Raw genomic sequence first — 15,591 nt, 5'->3', positions numbered from 1 at the left:
AACTGTTCAGCGTTTCATCTTCGTGTGGACGGGGCTCATTTTTAGACAGTTCTGGCCACCATTTCCTGATGACAGATTGAACCCAGTGTAAACCGACCTTTGTTGCCTTCATTTTGTCTTCAGTTAAACTGAAGAATTCCCAAACAGCAGAGGTCTTCGGCATTTTGTCTTGTGTTTATGCAACGAAGTGAAACGTGACGTCAGAGTCGGCAGCCACCCGGCCATTCGGCTGGTGTTTACAAACACGAATGGAGGAGCCGAAATGAGTTGAAGAACACGGCGGGATGAGCCGAAGTGGGTCGAAGGTGCAGGGAAGAGATGAGCTCCGAATATTTTCGTTTGGGGGGAGGAGGGAGTGATCACATAGACATATGTGTATATTTTATGTGATCACATGATGAGATGAGCCGATAAGTACCGATGTGGGCCGAAGGCGGAGGGAAGACAGTAATGCGGCAATATTCGGGGGAATATTCGGATACCAAATTAATATTCGGATAGTGCCGTAGCGAACGAATATTCGGATATTCGGGATATTCGGGTCCAGCCCTATGAAGGAGTTTTGCACCAACTGTAATCTTGTTCTTGGTGTCATGCCTTGTTATTTTCCCCAAGTCTGACGTATGATCGCAGCTACCAAAGTTGCTAGTGTGGATGCTTTGTGCATTTGGGGCAGGTGTTTGTACTGGCATGCTGTTATGTCTGTGCTTTCTTTCAAAGCAAAAAGCTGCAGAGCCTGACTCTCCACCAAACTGCAGACACAAGCACACAGAGGATGTGGCGGAGCTCAGAGCACATCACAATAGATTACCATTCCTCTGTGGGTCAGGATCTTTGGCATTACCACTGGGTTAGATCATATCTCTGGATGCGGTGCCCGAGCTTATTTGTTATCTGCTGAATGATGCGTCCTATCTGATGTGACACAGTGGCCGAGCCCGTGACCACTTTTATTATCCTCCGCCCAACAGAGTGACTAAGGCAAGCAGCTGCTGCGTTCTCATGCTGTTATCGTTCCTTTTCATTTAGCAGCACAGCTAACCTCATACCAACTCTCCAGTAATCACACAGGCATTCTTTAACAACTGTGTCACTTGTCTACTGGCTTTGAAGCGTGCAGCTTACACAAACTTAAATAACTCATGTAAATGTTTGACATGAAGACAAGTTGTGTTGAAAGAAGCCGATGAAGGAGGGTGAAAGAAGGATCTGTGGGCCCCCGAAAGTGGTTGATTAGAAGTGGCTCTGCTAACAAGATAGGAGTGCAGGTGGCAGTTCAGGCCTCCAGCGGGCATACACTTGTCCAAAAGCAGAAGAAGGTTCTTTAATCTCCATGTTGGTGTGCTCAGTGATTGCCCCTATATTTGGTGCTTCCTTATCGTGCAGATACCGGAAATCGCTGTGAGAAAGTTGTGCTAGATTGAGATAAGCGAGAGAGCACAGCCGCTCTCAGATAGAGGCATCTGGACACGAGCCAACCCCACTACTACTGTGTAAACTCAATAATATCTTGATGGACTCTTCTGACACAAATATTGTGAAAGATGCACACAAAAAAGCTGGTGTAGTGTACAAGACGTTACATGTGTTTTTTGTCAGAATACTTTGTAGGAAGTTGAAAATTATTTTCTCCCAACTAGGGGCTTTAATGATTAATAAAGTTAATCAATGTTAATAATTTAATTGATGTTAATAATTTAAGCATTAAAAATATAATACCAGATAAGACAGAAGATTGTGCATTAGCAGTAGAATGTGTTGCTCCAGATGCTCGAGCCTCTTACTGATAAATGAGATGGGAGCTACAGTTTGCTGTGTTTAATACTGTAGCAACCTGATGAAGTGGCAAGTGAGACTAGCCACTAAGTCAGAAATTGTTAAATGAGTCATTTTGTGATTGTTATTTCACTTGTGTCATGTAAATATTGGTTGTTGTTGATAGGTAAAGGGGCTCTCAATGTTTGTGTGACTGAGAACATTTTGGGGGTTTAGCTAGCAATGAGCCACCATGACAGAGACTTCTGTGGTGGTTAATGACTTGCAGCCAGTATTCTTGTATGGAAAATAAGCTCAAGTTTACCAGGACAGAATTCCTGCAGGGTGATAAGAGTAGTTAATGAGGACAAGCTGATTTTGCGGTACACATCAAGAGGTCATTGCTAAAACTGGCTTCATCAACACATGGAAAAAATGGCAACTGCACTACATTCACTGAATAGTTAAGCAACTATTGGTTGATAATGTGGCCAAATATTGGTTAAGACCATTGTTAAATTGTTAAAATTTGCATCCCTGCATCCAACAGGTAACTTAGAGTTGATTGTGCAAATAAATGTAATTTTGCTGTAATTATGTAGTAATGTTCTGCAGTGATTTCCACTTAGACCAAAGATAAGAATATTGTCTGGCTGAGAAGGATCAGCATGTTTGTTACACGTAAGCAACATTAGAAGGTCGTGTTAGAGCGGATGAAGACAGATAGACACCGTCCTACCAGATCACACAGGAGATAGTAGCTGTCTGTGTGCTCAGTCTCAAGTCATTATTCTTAGGTTCATCTCCAGTTTATTGGCAACGTAGCAACTGTGCCCAAGAGAATAAATGTACCTTTTCCACAGGTCCACAGTTAGGAGACACTTATGAATATTTCAGTGACTAAGACACACTCAATTAATGTGAACTGTGTCATGACGAGTGAGTCTCTTAAAACTGTGACGCTGTCGCCTGTGGCATCTGAACTCATTACTGCACCTTGTTAAAAGTTGACCTGTTTCCATCCAGGCAACCATGCAGTTTCCCCCCAAAAAAAGTACCTGAATATTTTATAAATATTTAGTGCCGCTCCGTTGTTGCAGTTGCAATGAAACTTGCCTTCTGAGGAGTAATGAGACTGTCTTAACTGGAGTTTTCCTCCCCTGCATTGACAGCATTCAAAATATTTGGCCAGGATTCCTGACAAGCGCTGCCTTTGATGTGTGAGAGCACGCCACCTCTCCCGCCCCCCTCTTAAACACCCTAATTATCACTCCTGCCACTCCGGCGTGTGTGAACTAACGCACCTCTTTCTGACGGGTTGGAAACTGCCTCAGGACACTGCTCAGGTAGTGCAGCTTGTTTGTGATGTGCCAGCAGCTAACGGGGTATTTCTGTCACTTTATTACACTTTAAAACACTGAATCACACTTCATAATTTCCAGTTATTTCAGTTAAACAGATCATAGTTTGTGTTACAATGTTTATTGTAAGTCTTGCAGTGATCCTTGGACAGAAGCTCAGGTTGATGCAGCAGATACAGTTTCTATTATCAACCACACGCTCCATCGTTGAAAAGCACAGAGGCGTGAACTGAGTAGATCATTGCTACACACTCTCATCCATGTTGCTCATCGCTTCTTTCCTGTTAGCAAACCGCAAACTTTTGTCTCTTCCCATTACCTCCTTCATTCTCCTTACCTTCCGCACTTCTCTACAGGGAGTACTGAAGCTTTCAAGCAGCAACATGCTCTGCACTGATACTGGCAGTGGCCTGCACTTTTAATTTACCCAATTTGAAACCAGAGAAATATGCAGCGGGGTGTAACACCCATATCAGTGTCATGTACCGAGTGTGCACCACGCTGTCAAGTGCCAGGATGTGTATTTACCTCCTCTCTTGCTCTGTCAGTGTTTTGTTTAAGCACACGGTCTGAAGTTTTCCATGATCCAATCACTTGCCCGATGCTTCTTGTGAATTTGCCAGGAAAGTTATGAGTGGGATGGGCTGTGTACTGTTAAGCCATGCTGGATGCAGTAATCGTTCCTTAATGAGAGGAAGTTCTAATGTTACAGCAGCGCACCGCGGGGTAGGACGCATTAACAGCTGAATATGATACATAAAATCCAGCCTCCTCGTTCCCTTGTGTGACAGCGTGGTGGGAAATCATTTCATAGAAGACAACACTGACCAACGCGCTTTCTTGTTCCTGGAGATGGGATCTTAAGAGTGCGCTCCATGCCAGTGAACTTTTCCTGTCCAAACATATTTCCAAAGTAAACTCAGCCCGCTGGCTATTAATTTAAGATGGAGAGATATGCTATAACATGCAGGCCTGCAGCCCCGGAGATCACCGTCAGCAGCCAACTATTCTCTCAGGAGGAGCAGGGCTGGCTCAGTCTGACAGTGAGGCATGTTTCTCCCCTATGTTTCTATACCTCATTTAACCAGGCGAGCTTATGAAAATACATTTCCACTCATAATGGTTTAGGTTTTAGTTGGATTTTTCCAGACCAACACTTGCACATACCACAGCCTGCTGACCATCTCCACTACAAACGTACTCTTGCACCAATCTGTGAACATGCATGTGCAGCATTAATTTGATGGGCGGCTGAGCATATACCAGTCCAGTCTGCTTCAGTGAATGAAGTACTCAGTCACAGCAACCCCTGTTTAATCTCAGGAAAGAAAACTAATGAATGCAAAGAAATTGTAATAGCCAGAAAAAAAAATCAGCCATCTGTGTTGTTTTAGTGCTGGCCCAGCTTCACTGCTACTGGGACACACTTCTCTGCTCACCTCTTTTGTCATTCGAACACCATAGTTTCTAATTAACAGTGGTTCCATGCAGGCAAAGAAATAACAGAAAACCACTTTCTCGTGTTGCACTGGTGAAGCAGGTAGTGCTGGTGTGTGTGAGGACGAAGTGCTTTTTACAGGTTAAAGTCTGCAGAGAGTCTCATGAGAATTCCCTGGAAACATGTACCTACAGGTATGGAAAGGATCACGAAAAGACCTGTGCTTCTATCTATAAATATCGAACAATGAACATGTTGTGGGTCTGTGAATCTGACTTTGACATTGAATAAGCTGGACTTGGCTCAAGTTGACTTTATTTGAGGTACTTCTGTTCAAGTCAGAGCATCAATACCACAAAGTAAATATACTGCACGTGCTGCATTTTGAATCCCACTTAAGTAAAAGTAAATGCAGTATATTATTATGTATCAGGCGCTTTAGTCAAATGGTTCCCAACCCCAGGGATCAGGCCTCCCACAAGATAAATATGATGGAGGATAATTTAATGGGGTTGGAGAGAAGAAGAAAGAAAGTTTCTTACGCGGATCTTTTTTTTCTTTTTCTAATCTTTATTCATTTTTTCAAATCGTTGGATAACTTTAATAGCTTTAATAGTGGTTAATGATCTAGGAGATTTGGTGAAACTGCTAACAACTCAACTTAGACATATGAAACCTGACTTTATTAAAATGGGTCAGACGGTGATCAAAAACCACTGGTTCAGTCATTACAGTGGCATTGTATTTCAACTCATCACATACATTTTGCTACCAAATAAATGTAGGGTAAAGATAAGATAAGATAACTTTATTAATCTCACAAAGGAGAAATTTAACCATTACAGGGCTCTTAGAAACAAAAACAGAGGAGTGCATTTGCTGTTGTAGTAGAGTTGAAGTGTAAGTAGAAATGGAAGTAAACTACAAGTACGACAAAAACTTTAAGGTAAGTAGAGCATTTTAGTCAGATTTCAGGAACCGTATTGTTACTGCTCTTTTTTTGTCAGTTTTTCAGAAAAGTTAGTTTCTTATATAAACGTGCTACATTTGATTCTGATTACGTCACTTCTCTTTGTCTGTAGTCATCATTCTGGTTTCAAGCCATCTAGCTGCACACCACACAAACAAACCAAAGCACTTCACTAAAGTATTTTGTTGGATTTTAGGTTACTGTAAATTCAAGTTTAACAAACCGTATTTTGAGCCAGTGCTTGGATAATCAACCTCCTTCATCGATATTGGCACTGAAGAAACCAGATCAGTCGATTCTTTACCTAATACAGTATCATCTCTCACAACTTGTGTGATCTGTGGCTCTGCATAACAATCACCAGGTGTCTCTAAAGCTTCCATTAAACTACATTTTCTGAAGGCCTCATCCGGGTCAATACTCAAAACACCATTGAAGATCTTTCTTGCAGCCAGAGTGGAGTGTTGAGTTGTGGAACAGGCAGCAAGCTGTGTCGCCAACAGCACTCGAGATGCTGGGGAGAGGAGAGGATTGTCTGTGTTCAGCAGACGGGAGGACAGTGGACTCATGAGTAGACTATGAGATCTGGACTCACTCTTGTGTGATCATTTAACTTTCTGAGCAGTGCTGCACTAAAGCACTGAAATGAGACACATTTTAAAAGTAACCTCTTCCTATTGGCGTGCAGGTGCAGGAGTGCTAACTGTAAAAACATAAGTGAATGAGGAAAGGGAACAACATGAGTGTGAGGATCAGGTTCCCTCACCGGCTTACTTTCACCTCTAATAGAGCCATTGCCGTTCCACTGGGGGGAAGCGGTGGTGTTCCTGAAACAAAGCCCCCGCTGTGTCTGTGTGCAGACCCCCCAGAGTGAACCTAAGCCATACGCGCAGTAATGGGCTACTTTAAGAGTTTATCTGGCTCTAATAGACACACAACTCGTGCTCTGCTCCAGCCTTTAAATCTCAGGGATAAGTCGTGTGTGGAAAATGCTGTTCATGCTCTAATGTGGCTGACAAAGTGCACAGAAGTTCAATCTCTCCGTGTTTTTCCTGTTTGAAATTGTAATCTCCTGCTGCAAATTTGTAGTTGAGTCTGGGAAACAGTGGATTTAGTGTGCTGTTTAATGTACCTGTTGACCGGTTCAGTAGATCAGGGGTCATTTACAAACTGGATTTACCTTTATTTATGCTTTGAAACTTAGCTTCAAAGTTATTCAAAAAGCACAAACGTGCTTCTGCCACCCTCTGGAATCACTGAAACACAGCTGCACCATTTCCCCTGTATGTTTTCAATGTGGCCATCAAAAGAGCCACTCCACTGTGTCATTCTTGGAGCACTGCAGTCTCTCTGTGACTGGGTGTTTGCTTGGCACCGGTGTCAGTCCAGGGACCCGCTGGGCAGTCTGACCTCCAGAGCAGAGCTGCAGCCGAGCTCAGTCTGCTGCCATTATACGTCCTCGATCAACATTTCAAACAAGCACAATGCCATGTGGCCCTGCCTGAGGCGAAGGTTGACTTTGGGACTGAGCTGAGAAAGGCTGACAGAATAAGGAATGATGTCTGGTAGCTGGAATGACTTCACACTTTTTGTCCCAGATTTCTTACCCCTTAAAGGTCCCAACGGCTTTATTCTCACAGCAAAAAAAGCTCAACAGCATGTAGGCTTTGGCATGAGCCCTGTATCTGAATCCTACAGCAGCAGAACCACAGCTAGTTCTGGTACAGTTTTAATGAACAAGCCACAGGGTTAGATTTCATCGACAACACCATCATCTGACACTCTACATTACAAGTGGATGTGGAGGATAAGGTGTGAGGAAAGACATTCCATTAGAGTTCATTATTCATGTTTTAGCCGTGACATAGAGTTCAGACACGCTGCGAAGTACATTTAGACCAGGCTGCTATCTGTGTATTATCAGATGACTGTGAGATTAGATTACATGTGTGTTTGTTTCCTAATGTGCAGCTCTCTATAGGGCGTGTTGTTGCTTTGCACTGTTCACATTCCCTCCTCAGCTGACAGATGGTCCCATCCAGCTTCTCTCTGACAACAAACACACACTGAGGAGTCGCTGACAACCTGCGTCAGGAAGAGCTTCGACTGGCCTTTCGGAATTTGTGCATGTGTGTATGTGTACAATGCATTCTTATCCTGTGTGCTTCACTTTATCTGCACACAGACACACATTCAGAGTGTATGAGGACTCGTCATTCAACTTAAGACTCAAACACAAATAATCACAGGGTCCGACCACATGTTGCAGCTCCTCTGCGCAGAACTCTGACAGCTGCCAATCACTCTGCTGACCTGTAAACATTCCTTTGGTGGGCACAGTTATTAAATCAAACTATACAAATATAGCCAATCTAATGCTATTAATCTTTGCTTATTGACGTAACCCCGTGTTAAATTTAGATCTGGCTGGAAAGACTGGTAATATCAGATTCCATAGGGAGTCTGTTTAAAAAGGTCTCTAGATGGTGTTTATTTTAAGGCCCAATGGTGGACATGTTGATGGCATTGCATGCTTGTGTGTCCAGACCTCTTCCTCAGAAACACCTAGCAGCTTCACAGGAATGTTTCTCCGCAACTTCAGACACACGGGACATGACTGTGCATACAGACCTTAGCAGAAAATACTGCCCCGAAAACATGTTCAAATCTGGAAATGACCCCTATGTTTAAAAGTCTTAGCTGTTGCCTCTAGTGTTTGACACTCCATGTCGACTTCATTTCATGTTTCGCTCTTTTAATTACACACCGGCACACCTCTGTTCTGATATGTCACATGTAAACAGTCAAACACAGCTAACTGTATTCGACAGTTTATCCTTTGGTTTCCCTTCACCACATTTTGGCCACTAAATCAACACAGAAAAACTCGGGTTAACCTCAGACGTGTGGTTCTCCGTCTCTGCTTTCTGTGGTTGGTTGGTTGTAGAATAAAGCTGAACAGTGAAATGGGAATTTCCTGCTGTTAGAGTGAAACTTCTGTGTTTTGTCCAACAATGTGTGAATGCCACCCTCTAATGCTTCTCCCTATAGATTGTGAGGGAGTTGTGTTTGTCTATGGTGGGGCATGGGGGCCTTTGCTGTCTTTGCAGTGGCCTCTCTGCTCGCCTGTACGTAGCTGCTGAACCAAGAAGAACATATCAAACAAACACTCCAATACAGGGCTGTAGGGAGATTGGGTTACTCTCGACATGTGAGGGCGTGTTGACTGCATTGTGGTACCTAAGGTGTGCACTCCTCTGACCTTTAGAGAGTGGCGTCCAAGCAGGAATGGAAGAGCTTAAACTCATCGAAATCCTGTATACGCAACTTACTGTGCTCTGTGTGTGGTATGGATTTCTAGTAAACATCATATCCAAGTGTCAAACTACTGTATCTATTTCCTGACTTCCCACTCGAAGTCACAGACTGCCACTGATGAGAGACTTCCTCGATCTTTTGATCCACTCAGGCGGTATTAAGCCATCAACACAGTGTGACAGACACTCAGTAGCGCTTGTCTCTAATGTGTGGTGTTAAGTTACGGCAGTGTTGGTGGAAAACCATCAGATAAGTCCGCGCGGGTATGCAGGAGTGGCATGAGGAATGTGTCAGTTGTGCATGCATGTGTGCATGTGAATATGTGCACATGTGAGAGCAGCTGCCATTAATGGACACGTTTCTGTCTCCACACAGAGCTGAGGTCTACCGGTACCGCTCATCACTTCGCTACCTCCTCAACACATCTGACTACCGGATCCTTCGTATGGACGAGGACCATGATCGCATGTACGTTGGCAGCAAAGGACCACATCCTGTCCCTGGACCTGCATGACATCAACAAGGACCCACATATCGTAAGACCTTTCCCATGCTCCGCCTTCTCTCACCCCAACCCTGAAAATGGGCTGTTAAACTGGGATGAAGCAAGCGCCTTTACCTCAGCGCTCACAGCAGCGGCCCCCCAGAGCAAAATGCTCTCTTCTATAGCCCCAGCAGCAACCATTTTGGTTCGTTCACTTCTAGTTTTTTGTTGGAGTGTACTTTTTCTGGTGTCGGTTCATTAAAACGCTGTAACTGGGTTATGACAATCCCGACAGGACTAATATTAGCCTGGGTGGATATCCCTTCTGCAATTTTAGCCCAAAAATCCAATAAATGCCAGTGATGTAGAACGGGCTGGATTGTAGCTATAAAATGTTCTCTGTTCCCCCCTTGCAGATCCACTGGCCAGTATCCGAACGAAGAAGGATGGAGTGCCTTGTGAGTGGGAAAGACGCCAATGTAAGTACGCGTGCTGACAATGCTCATAACCACAGCGGGGTCGTTCAGCTGAGGTGATTTCCATCAACTTGATGGCCCAAAAAAGAAAATATATCGTTCTTTAAATGCATTGCATTAAAAGTATACAACTCCCTCCATTGTTCCCACTGGCTTTAATGTGGGGAACCTGTTAAAATGGCACTCACCTGTCGTTCAGTCTTGGCCCAGTAAAACACTGGTTCCCTCTTGTCTAGCCAAGGAGACAGGAGCGGATTGGAGCACAGAAGCTCGGTCAGTCTCACCATCCTCCTGTCTGCCAGGCCTGGGTGGGGAGCACAACGCCACTGACTGATAGGTTGATATGTTGCCCAAATATATATATAGGAGCACAGTATTGCTGGCATATTTTTAAATTAGACTCGGTCAGCATTCGGTAAATCAGCAGAAGGTGCACCAGTAAAATAAGACTGTGAATTGCTATTCATTTTATTCATTTTTATTGCAGCTTAATTTACTCCAATCTTTGTGTTTCTAGGAGGAATGTGCAAACTTCATCCGTCTGATCGAGCCATGGAACCGCACTCAGTTGTACGTCTGTGGGACAGGAGCTTACAATCCAGTCTGTACTTTTGTCAACCGTGGACGCAAACCTCAGGTTAGGATTAAAGAATGAAGGATTGTTGAGGCTAAGAAGGTGACCATAGCAGACATAAACAGCTTTCTCCATCTGCATCATGAATGGCACAGCTTGCCTCCTTTTTCTTTCTCTTACCCAAGTTCTTACTCTCCATCCACCTACATGAGTGTCACTTTCTGTATGATAATTTTCTTGCATCGTTAAGTCTGCCTGTGGTACCATGCGTCCCCATATGGCAAAGCACACCAACCTCACCAACACACAGCTGTTGTCCCCAGTGAGCTGTTAAAGCTACTCTGTTTAGTCTCAGGCTTTAATGGGACCTCTTGAATTTCCTAAACCAAGCCAGGCATCACTACTTCGCCATACTCCCCTTTAACACCTCACTCTTCTTTAAATATCACACTTGTTCACTAATGATGAACAGGGGACTTTTATAAAAAGCAATAAATAAAAAGTAAATTTCCCATTGGACTCTCCCTCGAGATCACAGAGAACTTGCAAGTCCCTTATTGCATACGGTTCCTACGTGACCCTTTATACTAACAAAGGGCCTCCATCCAGTCACTCTCCTATCCATCCACCCCGTCATGCATCCACCCAGGCCACCCGCCAGCCTCTACCATGTGAGACGTTGGGTAATTGGAAGTGGGAGCTCCCATTATGGGGTGCAAGTGGAATGTTCCAGTTCTCGTCCGTTAATGAGACGGCTGTTATTTTCCCCGTCAAACTGAACAGACAGCTTCGAGTCGTCCCCCTGTGAGCACGTTACTCAGCCGCACTGGGGTAGTTGACCATGATTGCAAAAACATGAAATGACACATGCCATGCACACAAAACACACGAAAAGTAATTTTTTCTCATTATTAATTCAGACAGATTGCTGTCGTTTAATTACACTACTGCAGGATCTATTCCTAGGATGCCTGGTGCTGAAAATATGAGCCTTGTAGGTTTTGTAAACTGCAATAGCTAAATGTTTTGCTTTGGCAGCAGCTTTTAGCGATATGTATGTAGCATACTGTGACAGCCTTTATTGACTCAACCACAGGACAGAGAACTATTATTGTTGCCTTTCCACCATCTGGTCAAATATAGCTACGCACATTCCCTGCACAGTCTTGCACACATACAGTACATCTATGTATTTCCCTCATGCTCTTGCATTTTATTGACTTGCAGTAGTTTTGGTTTGAGGAGTTTCTCATCCTGTCTGGAAGTCAGGGCAGGCTCAAGCAATCTGCAGCAGGGTCAGGAAGGGCCTTGATCCTTCTTCATCAGTGGCGTAACATCCAGACTGTATTGCTGTTTCCTGTTTTAGACATCCATGTATCTGCAGATGGCCCAGGCCAGAGGAAGGGCTAGCCGCGCAGCTGAACCCAGCGCGGTGCACGAGACACTTGGACTAAAGGTGCGATGTGGGCCCTGTCTGCACCGCAGCCCTGCATACTGCCTGGGCTTGCGGTCACCAGCAGCATGCTCCTTGTCTTTGTGTCTGAGCACATTTCGTTAACACCATCTTTAACTCGGTCATCGTTTGTTTATCTCTGTAGCATTTGGCATGCATCTTTTTTAGCCCATGCACAATCTTAACATTTTGTGTAATTTGGAATGCATTTTATTTCGTGTCATTCTGTTTCCCTCATGTTTCATTCATCTTTTCTTTGCGTAGCCTCATTGCCTGAGCATCTTTTTCTTTTCGTCATTGTCCTTTTGATGCTTTGCATCTGCGCTAAATGCCACGTTTTGCATGTGACCTGGGTTATCAAGTGAAAATGGCTTATCAGGCTGCTTAAAAAACACAGTAGGCTCAAATTTAATTAAACAGGCTTTTGCTGCTGTTCAATGCATGGCATGCTCATTTTTATTTAGATGTGCCTGCAAAGGGCAGATACAGATCCTTCATGTTGCTTATCTGACGCAGTGCAGCATGTGTCACCCATCAGTCCTTCACCCCACAGAGCCCCCACCATTTTTCTTTAAAGATTTCTTTTTTGCACATTTTCATTGGCTTTATTAGACAGAACATTTGGAAGAGAGAGCAGGAAAGTGACATGAAAAGCCCGACTGGTCAGGAATCTAACCAGGGACTCATTGCTTAACAGCATTTGCGCCCATGTGGTACGTGCCATAACCACTTGGCTTTTGGATTGCCCGCCCTGCACCTTCTGTAGGAATGTGGTACAGGCTCTCCCACAGAGGTGGCAGGACTAGTCAGCGTCTGACCCACTCCCACAGCAGGCTCTGTTAGCCCAGAGCAAACACCAGCCATCTGTAGCCAACTAGCTATGCAGCAAAGGAAATAAAAGAGCCACATACTTGAACATGTCTTCACTGTTTGAGCTCTCCAAGCACTTTAAACCTCAGAGAGGGACTTCTGAAGGATGTTGGGGCTTTAGGTGAAGTGGGACACTTTGAAAATGTTTCAACTTTTTTTCTAGTGTGATTTTTTTTTCTACATACAGTGTGTTGCATTTTCTCTGAAGGGTCATATTTTATGGCAGGGTTGTGAAAACACATTCAGGGCACAGTTTCCCTCCGGTACACATGAATATTTGTGACCTTTTTTTACACGTCACTGTTTGGCATTGCGTTGAGCGAGCTGCCAGCACCTTCTTATTTGCACAAGTGGTGATTTTAATCAAAGATGAGTAGGGAATTGCAAAGGGTTGTGTGTAGGTTACAATGAAGTGATTTTGGCACATTGCCACCATCTCTGTCCTACTTCAGTGCTGATGGACAGTGACAGAGATGTCTCCATCTCTGTCCTCGCTCAGAGTGAAAAATGGGGATTGGGCATGCTCCGGTCTGTGAGGCGGAGCTACAGGACATGTCATCACATGCCACTGTTTCATTTTCCCCACGCTCATACGCAAATTCCTGCCAATCACCTTTCAGTGCTTGCGTGCTACGATACCATGAGTAGTGAGCATCAGTCATCCAGCCTCCATCCCAGGCTTGTTTTCACTGTGCTGGATTACAGGTGTCAGCAGTCGACCTGCCCACCCAAAGGCACCAAGAAGCTGAGAGATATTTGGCATGCAGCTTATTATGCCGAAAGAAGCAGCCCACGACACATTGTTTTCCGCAGTAGAGTGGCATGGAGATGGATTCGAAATTCCTCGCTTTCCCTGCATGTATTTTTCTGTATGAACATACACTCATTAGTATAATACTTCATCCCCCATCCAGCCCTACAGGTCCCACAGGAGTCAGAAGCAGCACATACGCTGCCTCATTTTCCCTACTCGAGGGAATCACAGTGACAAGATGAAGAGTGCTGAATTTATTGCCATTCCCATATTATTTTTCCATTTCAGGAAGAAATCTTCCATTTGGAGCCGGGGAAAGTGGAATCTGGGAAGGGAAAGTGCTCCTACGACCCGAAGCTCAACAGTGTGTCAGCTTTGATCAGTAAGTACCGCGTGGGTTCGGTCACATAAGGGCACTGACCCAGGTACAGTCCAGTCCAGCTCTACAGCGGTCTCATACCGTATAGGTTCTTCATCTTTTGTTTCCTCTTTCTTTATATGGCCTTCTTTTTCCTCACAATTCATATTTTTGTTAAAATTATTTATTGTCAGCCAGTGGTGCTCAAGGGTCAGGTCAAGTCCTTTCCATTCTGTGCTTGTTTCCCACAGTGAGCAGCTTAGCCTAATGTTCCTAATCATTATGACCTAAGGAATTTCTCCTTGTTTGGGGGGAGATGGGCACAATAATAGGGCCTATTAATATGAGAATCCTCCTCTGGGGAATTAGTGGCTTCTTATCCAAAGGCTTACGACATGTTGGAAAATGTTTTAGTGCTTGTATCACCATACAAACATGACAACGTGGTAAACATGTGAAAAACAATGTTTAATCATGAAGGATGGCTCAAAGAACATTAGTGGACCAAAATATCAATAACCTGATTATTTGCTTTTTGCTTAATTCAGTATGTAGTCATCAGGTTATAGTCATTTTGTGACATGGTTCATTCTGGATCTCTTATGTTGTAGCTCTCATGAAAGCAGCGTCCCCTGTCCCTTTGCCCAAGGTCACTTAGCCAGATCCAGACTACACAGTTGCCACCAGTGAAAGGCGATCTTCTCTCTGTGGGGCAAGACAGCGGGTGTAAATCACTGCCACTGCTTTCCCACATTAGCGCAGTGCCAGCTGACCAGTATGGAACCAGTGCTGTCATCCAAGATGGATTTACCTCCCACCTTCACCAGTTAGCATCGTACAAGGGACACTGTTGTTAGTGTTGATAAGGATTAAGAACCCTGTACCACAACAATAGATTTACCACTGACTGCTCGGCTCTCCACCACATTAGACGTCTTTTCATCCGTGAACTTTTTAATGATATATCATCAATCTCCCTGTAGCGTTTCTGGGTACCATGACATTGACTATAATGGTGGTAGAACAATGTTTCTTGTTCCTGCTGCCACCATATTCCATCTCCTGAGAGCTCTGAGTGTCACACCTGCTCTCCAGTGGGGCCCATGCAGCAGCTGGAAGACCAACACCTTGCCTTCCTGTGGTTTAACAAGCCTGTTGTGTACATTTGTCAGTCTGCACACATGGATGTGCTCATATTTTATGTCTTTATGAAGTACGTGAGAAGGCAGTTTCAGGAATTTTATTGCTGTTGTTGACATTTTACGTGGTCTGCACTACTCAATGATTTCACAAGACGTTTCTTGGACAGACCGTAATTTGGTATTAATTACATGAAAGTGAGATCAATGTTCAGAAACAATAGACAATACAGATTTATGTGAGATTTTTAAAAATAATTAGAAAGCAATTTAATGGTTTTTATACATGGGTAGTGGTTTTGCAGCTCCTGACACAGAGAAGAATTTATTTGGACTTCTGACGTCTTGATGCATTAAAACGTACAATACTGATTTAAATACTGATTTATTACTGAAAACGTAATTCTCCATACTTGTTTAAATTTACGCTTCCTAGCTACATAGAAAAAAAACATACTTTATCATTTGACTAAAAGAAAAAACTGACTGGAATAAATTTGGTGATAGAGTCAGAGAAATTTTCAGTCAGAGTCAGAGAAATTTATTGTCATTGCACACTTTAGTATACAACGAAATTACAGAAGGATATTATTATAGAAGGATATGCTACGAGTTTGTTGGCATGCATATTTAACATGTCT

General features: G+C 43.7%; 1 protein-coding gene across 1 annotated transcript in view; it reads left to right on the top strand.

Annotated features, from left to right (window-relative positions):
* Positions 1–15,591, top strand: part of sema3fb (sema domain, immunoglobulin domain (Ig), short basic domain, secreted, (semaphorin) 3Fb) — a 66,498-nt gene that overhangs the window by 32,377 nt on the left and 18,530 nt on the right. The window contains 7 exon segments of the mRNA XM_022188864.2: positions 9,218–9,247; positions 9,250–9,323; positions 9,325–9,378; positions 9,743–9,805; positions 10,320–10,439; positions 11,743–11,832; positions 13,742–13,835. Of these exon segments, the coding sequence (XP_022044556.2) occupies positions 9,218–9,247; positions 9,250–9,323; positions 9,325–9,378; positions 9,743–9,805; positions 10,320–10,439; positions 11,743–11,832; positions 13,742–13,835 (525 nt within the window).

The sequence above is a fragment of the Acanthochromis polyacanthus genome, chromosome 5 (genome assembly GCF_021347895.1).
Source record: "Acanthochromis polyacanthus isolate Apoly-LR-REF ecotype Palm Island chromosome 5, KAUST_Apoly_ChrSc, whole genome shotgun sequence".
NCBI classification, from domain to species: domain Eukaryota; kingdom Metazoa; phylum Chordata; class Actinopteri; family Pomacentridae; genus Acanthochromis; species Acanthochromis polyacanthus.
This window is presented reverse-complemented; position numbering and strand designations above follow the sequence as displayed.